Source organism: Polyodon spathula, chromosome 9 (assembly GCF_017654505.1).
Source record: "Polyodon spathula isolate WHYD16114869_AA chromosome 9, ASM1765450v1, whole genome shotgun sequence".
In the NCBI taxonomy this organism is placed as follows: domain Eukaryota; kingdom Metazoa; phylum Chordata; class Actinopteri; order Acipenseriformes; family Polyodontidae; genus Polyodon; species Polyodon spathula.
Genome location: NC_054542.1, coordinates 45,496,784 through 45,510,411, shown reverse-complemented (window position 1 = coordinate 45,510,411; position 13,628 = coordinate 45,496,784). Strand labels below are relative to the sequence as shown.

The 13,628-nt window shown below is 35.2% G+C and overlaps 1 protein-coding gene across 8 annotated transcripts in view; it reads right to left on the bottom strand.

Annotated features, from left to right (window-relative positions):
• Window positions 1-13,628, bottom strand: part of LOC121320946 (dachshund homolog 1-like) — a 159,948-nt gene that overhangs the window by 43,474 nt on the left and 102,846 nt on the right. For 6 of the 8 annotated variants that reach the window (XM_041259769.1, XM_041259770.1, XM_041259773.1 and 3 more), the window contains 3 exons: window positions 4,020-4,145; window positions 3,017-3,189; window positions 882-1,017 (listed from right to left, as the gene is read on the bottom strand). In XM_041259769.1, the coding sequence (XP_041115703.1) occupies window positions 882-1,017; window positions 3,017-3,189; window positions 4,020-4,145 (435 nt within the window). The remainder of the gene's footprint in view (window positions 1-881; window positions 1,018-3,016; window positions 3,190-4,019; window positions 4,146-13,628) is intronic. The other 2 variants (XM_041259774.1, XM_041259776.1) reach the window with 1 other exon arrangement.

Genomic DNA, 13,628 nt, shown 5'->3' with positions numbered 1-13,628 from the left:
TTTAATTTTGAAATTAATAACTTTGGCAAGGTTTGTCAGATTTGCCCACACATTTGCATGTTCCACTGACTTGCAACATTGTAAAAAGCGTGGACAATTTCATTAACTTTTTTGCTCTCATGTACAGGCTACATGGTACTGAATATTCGGAGGCCATCCGGGTCAAAAATGCACTATTTAGTACATGTTTCAAAAATTTATTACACGTTCCAATTTGACTTTGGTATGTGCTGTAATTCTAATTATTACACATACTAATTTGGCCAATCAAATCACTGAAAATGAAATGAGAACCAATACATTTAAAGAAAACAGTATGTGCAATAAATTATTCAACAAAATGTCACCTTACATCTGCCATTCCCGCCCAATTCATGGTCGTATATGGACTTGGCATTGGATAAATGTCTAGTGAAAGATGGATAGACCCGGATACCATAGTTTACTTTCTGTTTTGAGCTTAATAAATCCTGCGTGCTTGTGCCAGCGTTTCAACTCCAACCCCACTGTACCTTGTCACAATGTCGTTTAAATGTTGATAAATGTGAAGGAATCTTCATAAAAGTAATGTATATTGATGTTCAATTAAAATTTGCCATTTTGTCATTATTCTGATATAGAAAAATGCCAAACCCTATTATAGTGAACACCCTGATATAACGAAAAAGTCTCCAGGTCCCAGGAGGGTTCGTTATAGTGAAGTTAGCCAGAATATATATATATATATACAATCAATGAACAATTAATTACATAATATAAACAGACATATCATTATATTAAGTTACAGATCACAATATTAAATATTGGATAACATTTCTGGAAAAAAAAAAAAAACAGGTGTGGCCATGCAACCATTTCTATCCAATTAAAACAAGACTTACGGATTCTGTCTGAAGAGCTTTCGGTGCGAGCGGGAGAGCTGGACACACTGCTGCTCCGGTGAGAAGAGGGATGGCTGCCGGGTCTCCTCCCATCCTCAAGGGACGGGGCAGGGGACGGGCTGTCAGGTACGCGTTCCTGCAAAACACATCAAATGACATTATCTCACAATTTAGATTATAGCAATCCTTTTATTGATAGCATTTTTTATATATATATATATATATATATATATATATATATATATATATATATATATATATATATATATATATATATATATATATATATATATATACAAATTTATTTGACAGTTGTCTACGTAAAGACTTATTGTTGAATTGTCATGGAATTATACCTGTGTTTCTGCTGATCTTATGATTTAAAAAAAAAACAGCAGTACCAATGACTTGCTGTGCCACAAGTGTTTTTATCTGCATATCCAGCTGACAAGCACAAACATGATTTGCAATGCAAACACCTCCATTTTGTTGGAGTAGGTGATTTATTTTAAACAACTCTTAGAGTCACAAATTTAGATTGAAACTTAGCAACTCGTGTTTTTTCCAACCCAGATTCTCAATTAACCATGACATTGTACAGTTTATTGTACAGTTATTTGGTTGGCCAAAATACAAAAGCTGATTGATGGTGCATGACGTGATCTCATAGTTATAAACTGGCATCATAAAACTGTTTCAGTGGGGAACTTTGCCAGCTCTCAAATCCAACTGGATTTTGATCAAGCTGATGGGTCCAAAATTTTGAGAACAGATGTTCACCCATCTCTTCAAAACAAATATTCAATTGTATTTCAACTAGGGGTCTGTCATAAAATGGCCACCGTTCATAGGCCAAATAAGAACATTGTTCATGAGTGATTTCCACATCCAGTTGTACCCACTCTACTCAGGGTACAGTATGATTCTCACCAGTGCTGTCACTGTGACATATTGTCCTGATTCATTTCATTATTTAAATGTTGTCTTTTTCAGTTGTTATTGATTTATTTACAATTTACAATTTATTCTCATTTTATGGGTGTGTTTATGACATTTAGACATTTACCACTGATATACTGTATCTTTTCATTTTGTCTCAGTTTCAAATACATTTGGTTTTATTTATTTACTTATTTATCTATCTATTTTATTTATTTATTTATTTTATTTATTTATTTATTTATTTATGTATTTATTTGTTTATTTAGTGTATTAATGTTCTGGATTTCTTTTCATTTTGTCACAGTTTCAAATATATTTGGTTTTATATATTTGATAATTTATGTATGTATTTATTTGTTTATTTATTTAGTGTATTATATACTGTACTGTTCTGGATTTCTTTTCTTTTTGTGTCTATTATAAATTATTCTTTCCTCTCCAAGTTTTTCTTCAACAGCGAAGCATTTAGAGTCTGCATTCTGCAACCTGAGTTCCTTAGAAATACTAACAAGCTGAGCATTTCGATCTGTGGACAGGTGATAAAAGCCAGCTCAAGTCTAAGGCCTCTAGCTATAGATTTTCAAGACTCAAAGCTATGCTTATTCTTTTGTGGACTGACAAAAACTCAAACACAAAAGCTTACTTAATTGGGCCTCACAGCAAAATTAATATCTAAGGGATAAAGTATACCCAATTACCAATAGTGTCCAAGTCTATAGCATACTTTTTTTTTGTTAAACTGAAAAGTAAAATAGTCAAAAAAACAAAGTAACATAAGACAATTTAACGATAAGTATATATAGTCAAAATACTAGCTGATATATATGCAAATATATATATATAATAATTATATATATATATATATATATATATATATATATATATATATATATATATCTAATTATGGATACAAAAAAAAAAAGTTGTAACAGGAAGTTGTGATGTTGCTGGCTTTTTGTGCGTGTGTGTGTTTGTGTGTGTTTGTGTGTGTAAATATACAGTATACTGCATGCCTTCTAATGTGATGCAACACAGAAGTGATCTAATGTTTTATTTTTGTGAATAAAAAAAGTATATTATTCCAGGTAATGTTCTTGGCTGTCGTAAAGATGCCAGTAACAGTCTAGAACAGGTTCCTGAATAGAACACTGTATTTCATTTTAACTAATCAGTAGCTTTACTTGTTATTGTACCTTGATAACTGACGTCTCGACTCTGGAAGGCGGACTCTGTACTTGTGCGGCAGCTGCCATGTTAGCGATGGTGCTGAGGTGGTTCATCTGACTCATTGCCATGGTAACCGATGCAGGAGGTAGGCTGACAGGAATCAGGGGGTGGGGCATCATCATGAAGGGAAGCTCCAAACCTAAAAATAATGTTTGAGCAATTAAAATCTACAGTAACTAAAGTCTCCATTGTTCACCCTTTGCAAGAGAAAAAAATATATTATGATTATATTTGCCATAAAGGAGTTTTTTTGTGCATATGGTATATTTCCTCTCTGTGTTGTGTAACTGAACTGTTTAAAATTACATCTGTGTTGTATTTTTAGGAAAGCTATGTATGTAATTCCTTAATTTCTACACAAAACGTTTGAATGTGTTTGAAAGTTATTCCTGTGATGTTCCAGTTGATAAATTGTGCTGTTGAAATGAAAGTCATACCTGCAAAAGAACTTTCAAACCAATTATACGCCTTTATTTAGGAAAACCTTTCTTTATGTAGATAATTACTTGTTGATATAATATTACCCTTGTTTTGGTCCCCTTGTTTCATTCAGTATATGGTTTTGTAAACCCAATACTTGACACACCCTATAACACAAATTCGCAAGGATTGTAGTCCTACTGAATAACCACTGAGTTTTCTTTTTTTTTGTTCGATTGTATACCACAATTCAGTCACCACTTTACACGTACTGGGTATCTAGTATAGGGTTACATATAAAAAACTATCAAAATTTGATACACCAATGGTCATCTGAAATACTGTATTTAACACATCTTGGGAATAAAGCAATGAATGGTGTTCCACTTGCGTTCTACAAAGCCCACTACAGCGGACAAGCTTGTGTTGTGTTCAAAAGCTTGTTTATCAGTTCAAGCTAGTGTTAGTCTTAGTCTTATATATTGATAAATATACTGAAGTAAAGCTGGTCCTGACTGGGTTGTAGGAAGTTTAATTTAGTCCCCTTACCATTTGGTAGAAGGTGGTTCTGCTGGACAGGGTTAAGGGGGTGACTAACTGAACGCTTATGCTGTCCAGGTAGGCTGGGATGGGGAGACTGAAGTTTCTCTTTATGCCAGGAAACATCACAGCTACCTGAAGAGAAAGATTCACCAATGACATGCATTAGGATGTGTGGTGATGTCAGGCCTTCATTTGTACATTTTTGTCAACACAGTGCCATTCATGACTTTATACCATTAGAGATAAGACCCAAGTACCTCTCTTGGTTGAAATAACCCATGTTGTACCATAAGCTAATGTCTCATAGTTGACAGAAAAACTCACACATTTTCTCTATCCAGTATGATGCAACAATTTCCAAAATTTTATTTATGGAAAACTAAAAAATAGTTCTAGCATTGATGATGCAATAGTTTTATAATAAGAACTAGACAAAGAAACCAAGTATCATAAAAAAAAATAAAAAATCTGATATCCTGATTGTTATGTCCAGATATTTATACCGTCGAGGGGAAGTTTCAGACTAACACAATACAAAATGCACTATACAGATAAAAAAAAGTGGCTCAAAACACAGCTGACTCTCTTACAATGTGTCAAATCTTGAAGAGCTAGGCTAATTATAAATGTTGACTGTCTTAAAAAAAATAAATTATGTTTTTCAATGTAAATACAATCAAGCTGGTTCGAATTGTTTAGTAATGAAAATATTACATTGTGATGATATATTTGCAGTTAATATCACTCATCCATCAACTCTTTTTAAACTGCATTCATACTGACACTGCTTGAGATTAAAATTGCAATGAACTGGTAATACATTTGGAACCATCTAACTCAATTGTAATTAATTTGAGCATGTAAGAGGCAGTCAGAGTTATTAGCTTGAACTTGAGGCACTGATCATATGTGAACGAAATACAAGTATAATAAACATTATTTCTTAATTTAATACAGAAGTTTATACTGGCTTCTATGCTGTACACATTGCATAATAACACCAGTAACTGACAAACCACAAGTCCAAAGTTTAAAAAACGTAAAAGACACATTCATTATGCTATAGAGAACAACATAACAAATTATGCTAATCCGTTCATTATAAATAATTAATGTGGTGAAAATAATGTGTAAAAACAAGCCAATTATACATGCAATTACCCATATGACTAGTTAAAACCAACTACAGACCAAATACTTAGATCATGATGAAAATAGCTACAGACCAATTAACCATGTTTGGGACTAATTCACCAATGCCCTACTTTCCAAATTTCAAATGGCACAGCAATCTATCAATTAACACATATAGTCGACTTAATTTGATATATTGAAGCATAAATAATAACTTTGCACTTATTTGTTTTTTAGATACATTTATAAACTGTTCACACTGCTGAAATAATGCCTGAAAATCGCATTTTGAAAGCATATTTGAAGTGATTGACAATCATGTTACAATGGTGTTGCTCACACATCGTTTAGGAAGTGTATTAGAAGCCGAGTTATATACAAGTTAATAAATTACTACATTTTTGTGAAACATAAGTGACATCATGCTGCAGACGGGGCCTCAGTGTGGTCCAGTGGTTAAAGAAACAGGCTTATAACCAGGAGGTCCATGATTCAAATCCAAGCTCAGCCACTGACTCACTGTGTGACCCTGAGGAAGTCAGTGCTTGTGCTCCGTTGGTTGGGGTGAGACATTGTTTTAAGTGACTCTGCAGCTCATGCACAGTTCACACACCCTAGTCTAGTATCTTGTAAAGCGCTTTGTGATGGTGGTTCAATATGAAAGGTGCTATATAAAAATAAAGATTATTATTATTAAACGGCCCAGACAGCTCAGTAAATGAGACGAAATCGACATACACCAATGAAACTTGCAGTGCAAGTTATCCCATTATCAACAACTAATAAAATTCAGGAGTTATTGTTGAAAACGTACCATGAACAGATATCATCGGATAGGTATGTAATTTATGATATACAGTATGCATCAGTAATTCTAATATTGAAATATTTAAGCTGTTAGGGAAACAATGACATACAAAGTATGCTGTAAAGCAACAACAATTAAATGTAAAATATGACTGCAGAGTGACATTAGCTCTTACACATTTAATTGAACAACTATATTAATAAACTGTTCTTGAAATGTAGGCTAAATGAGTATGGTTTCTGTAATTTACTATAGGAGTACAGTGTCGTGAATATCAACAGCTTTGAAATCAAAGAATAATACATTGTTGACTGTATTGCTAATGAAAAGGTCCAAGATATTGGGTGTATAAGGCACTAACAGCAATACAAACCTACTAAGTGGATACATATTCTTCAAACATAAAATATTACCATGCTACTGCCAAACTCTCAAAAGTATAACTAGAAATATTTGATATAGCACCGGTATGTGTATCCTATTCATAATGATTAAACAACTGTGCCATTAATATATTATAAATCACTTATGCTTGCAATAACTTTGTTTATCTGTATCTCACAATTCAATAAACTATGATTAACATGGTATTTCAAAAATGGAAAATGTAATTATTATATTAAATTATACAAAGAAACTAGTTAATGTTTCAGATGTTTAATGAGTTTGATAAACAAATGCCCAAAATGAAACCTGAAGACATGGAGAAAGGCTTCTAGTTGAAACATTTGTTAAATATTTATTTTTACAATATTTATATTAGTATGTCTATGTATTCTAGTATCACTGAGTGTTTTCTAGTTATGAATGAAGTACAATGCCCTCCTGCAGTCTGTTTAAATGTGCTCACTTATTCACATTAGTTTTCATCATTATAATTTATACAGAATTACAATGCCCTCCACGAGTGTTTAATGTGAATCAAAAGTATTCATTATTTTCAATATATATATACATAATATATAGATATAAGATATAGCTTTTTTATGGAGTGAGAGAGAGAGAGAGAGAGAGAGAGAGAGAGAGAGAGAGAGAGAGAGAGAGAGAGAGAGAGAGACGTTATTATTATTATTATTATTATTATTATTATTATTATTATTATTATTATTTGGCTAACATTTATTTATTGGTGTTTTACTCTTTCTTAGTATAAATTATCTGGACATGTACAGTTGTAGAATAGTCTGCGTGGTTTTGAGTCGGACTTGAAACTTGTTGTTGGAGGCGGGGCGTCATTCAAGCTGGCAGGCAGTGGATTGGCTGGTGCGGTAAGAACTGAAACAGGGTTGGCCTTTTGACTGGTTGGTTTTGAGGGAGGGTGTTGTTTGGATCCAACTGATGACATAATTGTGGACCAATTGTGTCGTTCCTGTTGATTTGCTGTCCAGTACCTCCAAATTGAGCCTTTCTTACGGTGTCCTGTCATAGAAATGATATCGCTTGTCTCTAGACCAGCATCAGAAAGTATGTTTAAGTAGCTTTTTATAGTATCAGACTAGTTGTAGATTAGAATGTTAAGGAAAAAAGCCGGTATTCATGGGTGGATTGATTTAAAATTGAATTCACAGTTAAGCACTTCAACGTTCCAGCGGGCTTCTATGCAAAATAGAAGCCCGCTAGATTTGGAAGCTGATTGGCTGTTCGTACTCATTCGTTTGTATATATATATGCACATGCTGAAAGAGGCATCATGCTCATATAAAATGTTTAACCTGCTTTGTAAGACTTTTATGTAGGAAACTAGATTACGTAAATTAAACAACTAGGCATTTGTACATGTTTTCTCAATGGAATGCAACTGGAATGTGATTATAGTTGTATAGGAAGAAAATTGCCCATTTTACATGGTAGGAAGACATACCAGTAAGGTTACAGCTGAGGCTCATACATCAGAGAGCTGTGCCTTATAGCCACTATTGCAGATTCCAGCTGACTTTGGACTGCCCTGAGATGAAAAGGAATCTGAAGCAATTCATTCGTCATCATTGTCATCACGAAAGGCTGATGTGTGTCCTTAAAAAGGATACTCCATTTTTTTTTTTAAATCTTTAAACTGATCTCATCTTCTGTTTTTGGTTTCCTGACGGAAATGCTCTTTGCCCTGCGTGTTAATCCACAACACAATTTAACTTGCTTTTGAAAAAAGTAGCAGTGGATAAAGGGCAGCAGGGTCTGAATGCAGGGCCTTTAAAATGAATGAGGCAGTGTTTGAAAAAGAGGGGTATAAGAACTCTCTCTCCTTCACTTAAAAAAGGATTGATTTCCATAAGAAAGATAGCATGCAGATCTACAGAAGAACAAATTCAGAAAGAGAATACAGCAAAAAATGCAAATAGATTAAAGTGGAAAAAGCTAGCAGCACCTTGTTATTGCAGCTCTTGTAGAACAGTGATTCTGTATCAATTACAACTCACTCGGCTGGACTCAATTAAAAGCTCACACAGAAGCTGTGTGATTGCAGAATACTTACCGCACCACAAGGAACAAATTGAGTGAGTCATTCTTGCACACATCTACCTTTCAAAGGCACACAAAAGCCAGGCTGAGTGATATGCAGCCTTTGAGAGAGAGATACAAAGAGCCTCTGACTGGTTTGTGGAAAAGCAACAAAAAGAAAATCCTAAGTAAAAGGTCTGATATGAATTTGTCTTTGTCATTTAAATGGTGCTTCTTTATCATCCAGTGCCTTGAATGCTGTCTCCCTTGTAAAGCGGCTTGCACTTTGCAGTAAGCTATTTAACAATCTAGATCTGTTTCTTTGAATCTGTATATGACTTTTGTATTGTAATACATGCTCCTAAATAATACAGAATTCCAACTCCAAAGCCATGTTCTCTCACGGCTTACATGCTGGAGCCAAACAAGTTCAAAGGGTACAGTCCTAACCTGAGCTATAACTAATATGATCTGCCTAAACCCTAAACATGGCACAACACAAGGTATTTTAGCAGAAAATCACATTTAAAATGCTCACTTTGTGACAAAGCTAGCTCTTCTAAATATATTTAAATTGCATTGTTCATGGAGAACGTGTCATTGTGACGGGGTGCCTCGCCCCCTTGTAAATATTAGTGTTATTATCGTAGATATTGTTGTGATTATTATGTTGATGGGTGTCATTATTGGCATCTGTGTTGTATAGAGTGGTTGCGTATTGTTAGTTGTTTGTTATTGTAAAGGGCGAACGGAACAATCCATTGGCCAGTGTTTATATTTGGGAGATTGTGTTCACGTAAGAATGAATGTATTTTAGCGATCTCGGTTAATGCAGGCAGACGCTGCACACAGGGCATGGAAATCCACACACAGGCGGAGGGTGGGCGCGAACCCGGGACCTCTTGCACTAAAGCATAGCACCGATACTGCTGTACAAAAGAGGGTTGAACCCCCAGCACGCACTCGTCAGACTGTAGCCTGGTGAGCAAGTCCTGGGCAGACTTCAGGTTGGCATGGGAGAGTGTGGCGTGCACGGGGGAAGGCAGCAGCAGGGCTGGTAGGCTGTTCTGTACAGTGGTATTGGCACAATGCTTCAGTGCGAGAGGTTGCGGGTTCATGCCCGCCCTCCGCCTATGTGTGGATTGCCTCGCACTGTGGGAAGCGCCTGCCTGCATTAACCGAGATCAATGCAGTATGTTAATTGATCTCTGTAAGAATGCGTCATTGAATGAAAATCCATGTGTGTGTGTTGTGTTATAGTAAGTGTCTGTTTATTGTTTAATTGTTCACGCGCGGTTGGGAGCTTCGGGGTAATTGTGTAATTATAGTTCACTGTGTATTTAAGGAGAATGGGTGCACTGTAGACGAGTTGAGAGTTGGGAGTCATGTGTTGTGTGAGCGAGAGCACGGTAAAAAAAAAAAATAAAAAAAAAACAATTGCTATTCACGTTGCTTCGCACCAGCGTGATACTTGTTAGAGTGCTTTGTTTACTTTGGCCATTGAGATTTTCATTTGTGTTTTGTTTAAAAGTGTGTTTTCTTTTGTTTATATAGCCCAGCAGCTCACATTATACCCCACAATCGCTGCACCCTGAGTGTTTACTTCTCGTATGACCACACCCACGTCAGCCGTCCGTCCCAGTCATATAGAACTGACCATATGGCTCAATTTTTCAGCGGGACAGTTTGGGATAGTTCAGGCTTTTCATCTTGCAACCCAATGCATTCTGGTATGTTTTATTTGTCTCAGGTATCATTCTTACCTTTAAGAGAAGCAGGGCTACGCTTACCAGAATGCATTGGGTTGCGAGTTGAAAAGCCTGAACTATCCCAAACTGTTCCGCTGAACACGGAGCCAAATGGTCACCTTATACAGAACTGTACATTACAATATACTCATGACTATCCTTATCTTAAAATACATATTAATGCTTAGTCTTGTAAACATTAAGTGAGACTGTCACGTGTATATCCCATGTGTACAGCATCCAGGCTCTTGGGATGCAGGAGTGAAATTAAATCTTAATTTAAAGTTTTCATATGTTTATACAGAGAACTGCTTTGCACAAGCTACTTTAGTTAAGATGAGAAAAACAGTGCTTGCAAGGTTTTCACAAGCATAACTGCCTTTCCATTAGGAAAATGGCACTGCACACAGTAAATAGTGGCCCCAAGGGAAATGCAACCATTGATTTTATTACTGTGTTGGTTGGTTTGCATTTGCAATTGTCAGCTTTAATTTTAAGCCGCACATTTAATATCCTCATTGTAGTGTGCTAAGAGAGGCTTATTAAGCAAATGTATATTGCATAAGTAAATATAGGGTTATTGGAAAGACTACATACAGAGAATGTGTAGACAATGGGTTTTTTTTTTCTCTGCAGCACAAGCTGAAGAATGACATATAAACATTCCTTAGACATGCAGTAATTGATTTGCTAAAGCTTCTCATGATGGTGGGGTGCTCAGTTTCAACATGGTTTTATGTAAATGTGTTGTGTTAAAATGTCCTACTATTGCCTGTATTTGATAACCCACTCTTAATAGCCTGTTATTTACATATTTACAACAACTTCAGTATTAAGTGTTTAGGTTTCACCAGTCAACGATTTGGATAGAAACAGCTATCACACAATCACAGTCATGACTGAAGGTATGCCTCTTAACTTTGCATAAAGATTGATTGACTGATTCATATTTAAATAGCAGCAGCAATAGGGTTCATTCACACATTTAAGCTATTTACATGTATGTGCTTCTATTAACACTGTTCTCTCGTTTTCTTTAGAATAGTCCAGGCTTGGCTTAACAAAATGATAAGTGATTGTTAGCCAGCCTTTTGATCATTTAACTTTTTAAGAGATCGACATGGGAAACATTACAATGTCCCAGTAACAGGACATGAATTAGTTAGGGCCAAGGCCAATATGTTCAAAATCTCCATTATCTTGAAGCTGTGATGCATGCCTCCATCTGAAAGTTAAAGTCTATTGTTGTCTAGCATTAAGCTTGCATTTGGGCCTCTTTCACACAAATTATATTGTACTTGGGAAGATTTGTAATGCGTATTTACTGGACAGTTTAAACACTTATATGCAAATATGCAAAGATAAAGTTGTTGTGCTTTTGTGTTGAAACTACTGCTATCTATCCAATGAGACTGGTATGCAGATATGATTTGGGATGCTGGTCTCTTTTATTTATACAATTGCAATGGCAAAGGCTGCACAACGACCTTCCTCTGAACTTGTATTCATTGGCATCATTGGCTTCCACCTTCAATGATTGTAATGCACACTTCACTTGGCAATGGCAACAAACACCCACATTTTCCTCAAAGCTTATTAGGCGCTGCCCATGGTTCAATTCTGAATTTTACTCTGCTTCATGTGAATGACGTGGCATTTCTTCAGGTACTATGTTGTGGACGATATCACTAGTGCTGCCTAGCTGGTTCACTAATACAGGGTGATATCAAGCTGACAAAATCAAAATTCAGCATATTTTTTATACCCACCTGCTGCACAGAATGAGCTACACAATTGAGTATTTACCAACTTCTGAATCAAACTGAATAACATCACATCTCTTGGAGAATCATGACAGAAGAATCCCAAATAATCTAATCCAACATTCCTGCTTAGGTACCCTTTTGAGCTTTTACAATAACTCTGCTCTTCCCCATTTTGGTTCAGTTTTCTCTGGCTGTAGGGGGCAGCATAGAGCAGCACTGGCATCCATTCTACATTTCTTAAGTCTCTGCCAGTTCCTCTTGTTACTGTCTTGAAGTTAAAGAATGCCACAACTGATGCAACTGTGTCTCTAAGCAATTTTAATACATTCAGGGCTGCCATAAAATAACACCTCTGTGACTCGATTTGAAATTGACTACATACATCAAACACTATTTGTGTCCTTGTTTTTAAGTACATTTCTAATGTTTTCATATTTTATTCATGATTTTCTAGGTCACATATTTTATTGTTTTATATTATTATTATTATTATTATTATTATTATTATTATTATTATTATTATTATTATTATTATTATTATTATTATTATATCATATTGTGTACATATTTATTCTTTCACTTCTGAGTGCTGTATCTATTTGTTATCTTAAGTGAGATGTTTTTATTTCCCATAAGAAAACAACTAGTTTACCTTCAGTTAGTGGGATATTAATCTTCTGTTCTACTACAGTATAAATGCAATTAAAGTACAAGATTGTTTTAATTACTATGCCTAGTGAAATGTCAGAAATTCACTGACACTGCAGATGTATTACCATACAGTATAATGTAACTGTAGTCTGATATTTCTGCCAAGCCTGTTGATTCTTATAAGGTGTTGGCCTTGTCAGGTTACACAAAATACAATATAAACTGTGGTTAAGTAACCTAGGGTCATACTTACAAAACAAAACAAGTCAGTAAATGCAGAGGATTTCTATGAATTTGAGGCTCATTAATGAACTATGAATGACCTGGAGTGCCAGCCTATTAAAACTAATATCAGCTTTTAGATTCTTAAATGTGGTACAAATGGATGATGATGGTTATTATAGTTTCTATAGAAAAACAATAGGACTCTTTCTAGATCATTTGGTAATCATCACGCCAATGTTCAACTTTTAAACTTTAATCAAAGCCTGTTCTATGATCTTCAAAAGTGAAAGGAAACAATACTCCAAACAGGACGCTTGAAAATGTATGCTTGACCAAGAAAGTTCTTTCTAGTGGCTAAAATCACTGAGGGTCTGCTTAACTTTTAATTAGCCGACTACATTTTACAGACAAACTTGGTTTACTCAAACTGTAGACTGGTAGTGGTGTGCAATTAAAGAAGGTCTACCATGTCATATGTGTAGTCACAAGCAGACGAGGCCTACTGCAGCAATTAAATATTCTCTTTGTTAATCATGTTGGACTAGTTATGTTTACCAATGCACAGATGTCTTTCTGCAATATGGTGCTAATTTACACCAGTGCTTTAATAAAACCAGGCCACTCAACAAATTAAAAAATGCCAATATGTACCGATAATCATAAGAATTAGTGGAGCCGTCGCTTAACTCTTATATTTAACCAAGAGTAGGTGTTTGCAAACACATATATTCCCTCCGGGGGATGTTGTGAATGCAAATTTGAAGGCGAAAATTAAACAGAACAGCAAGTGTTGTGAATACACAAATGACAGTGCCACTATGCTGCCTGGACTGTGCAGATGGATTGT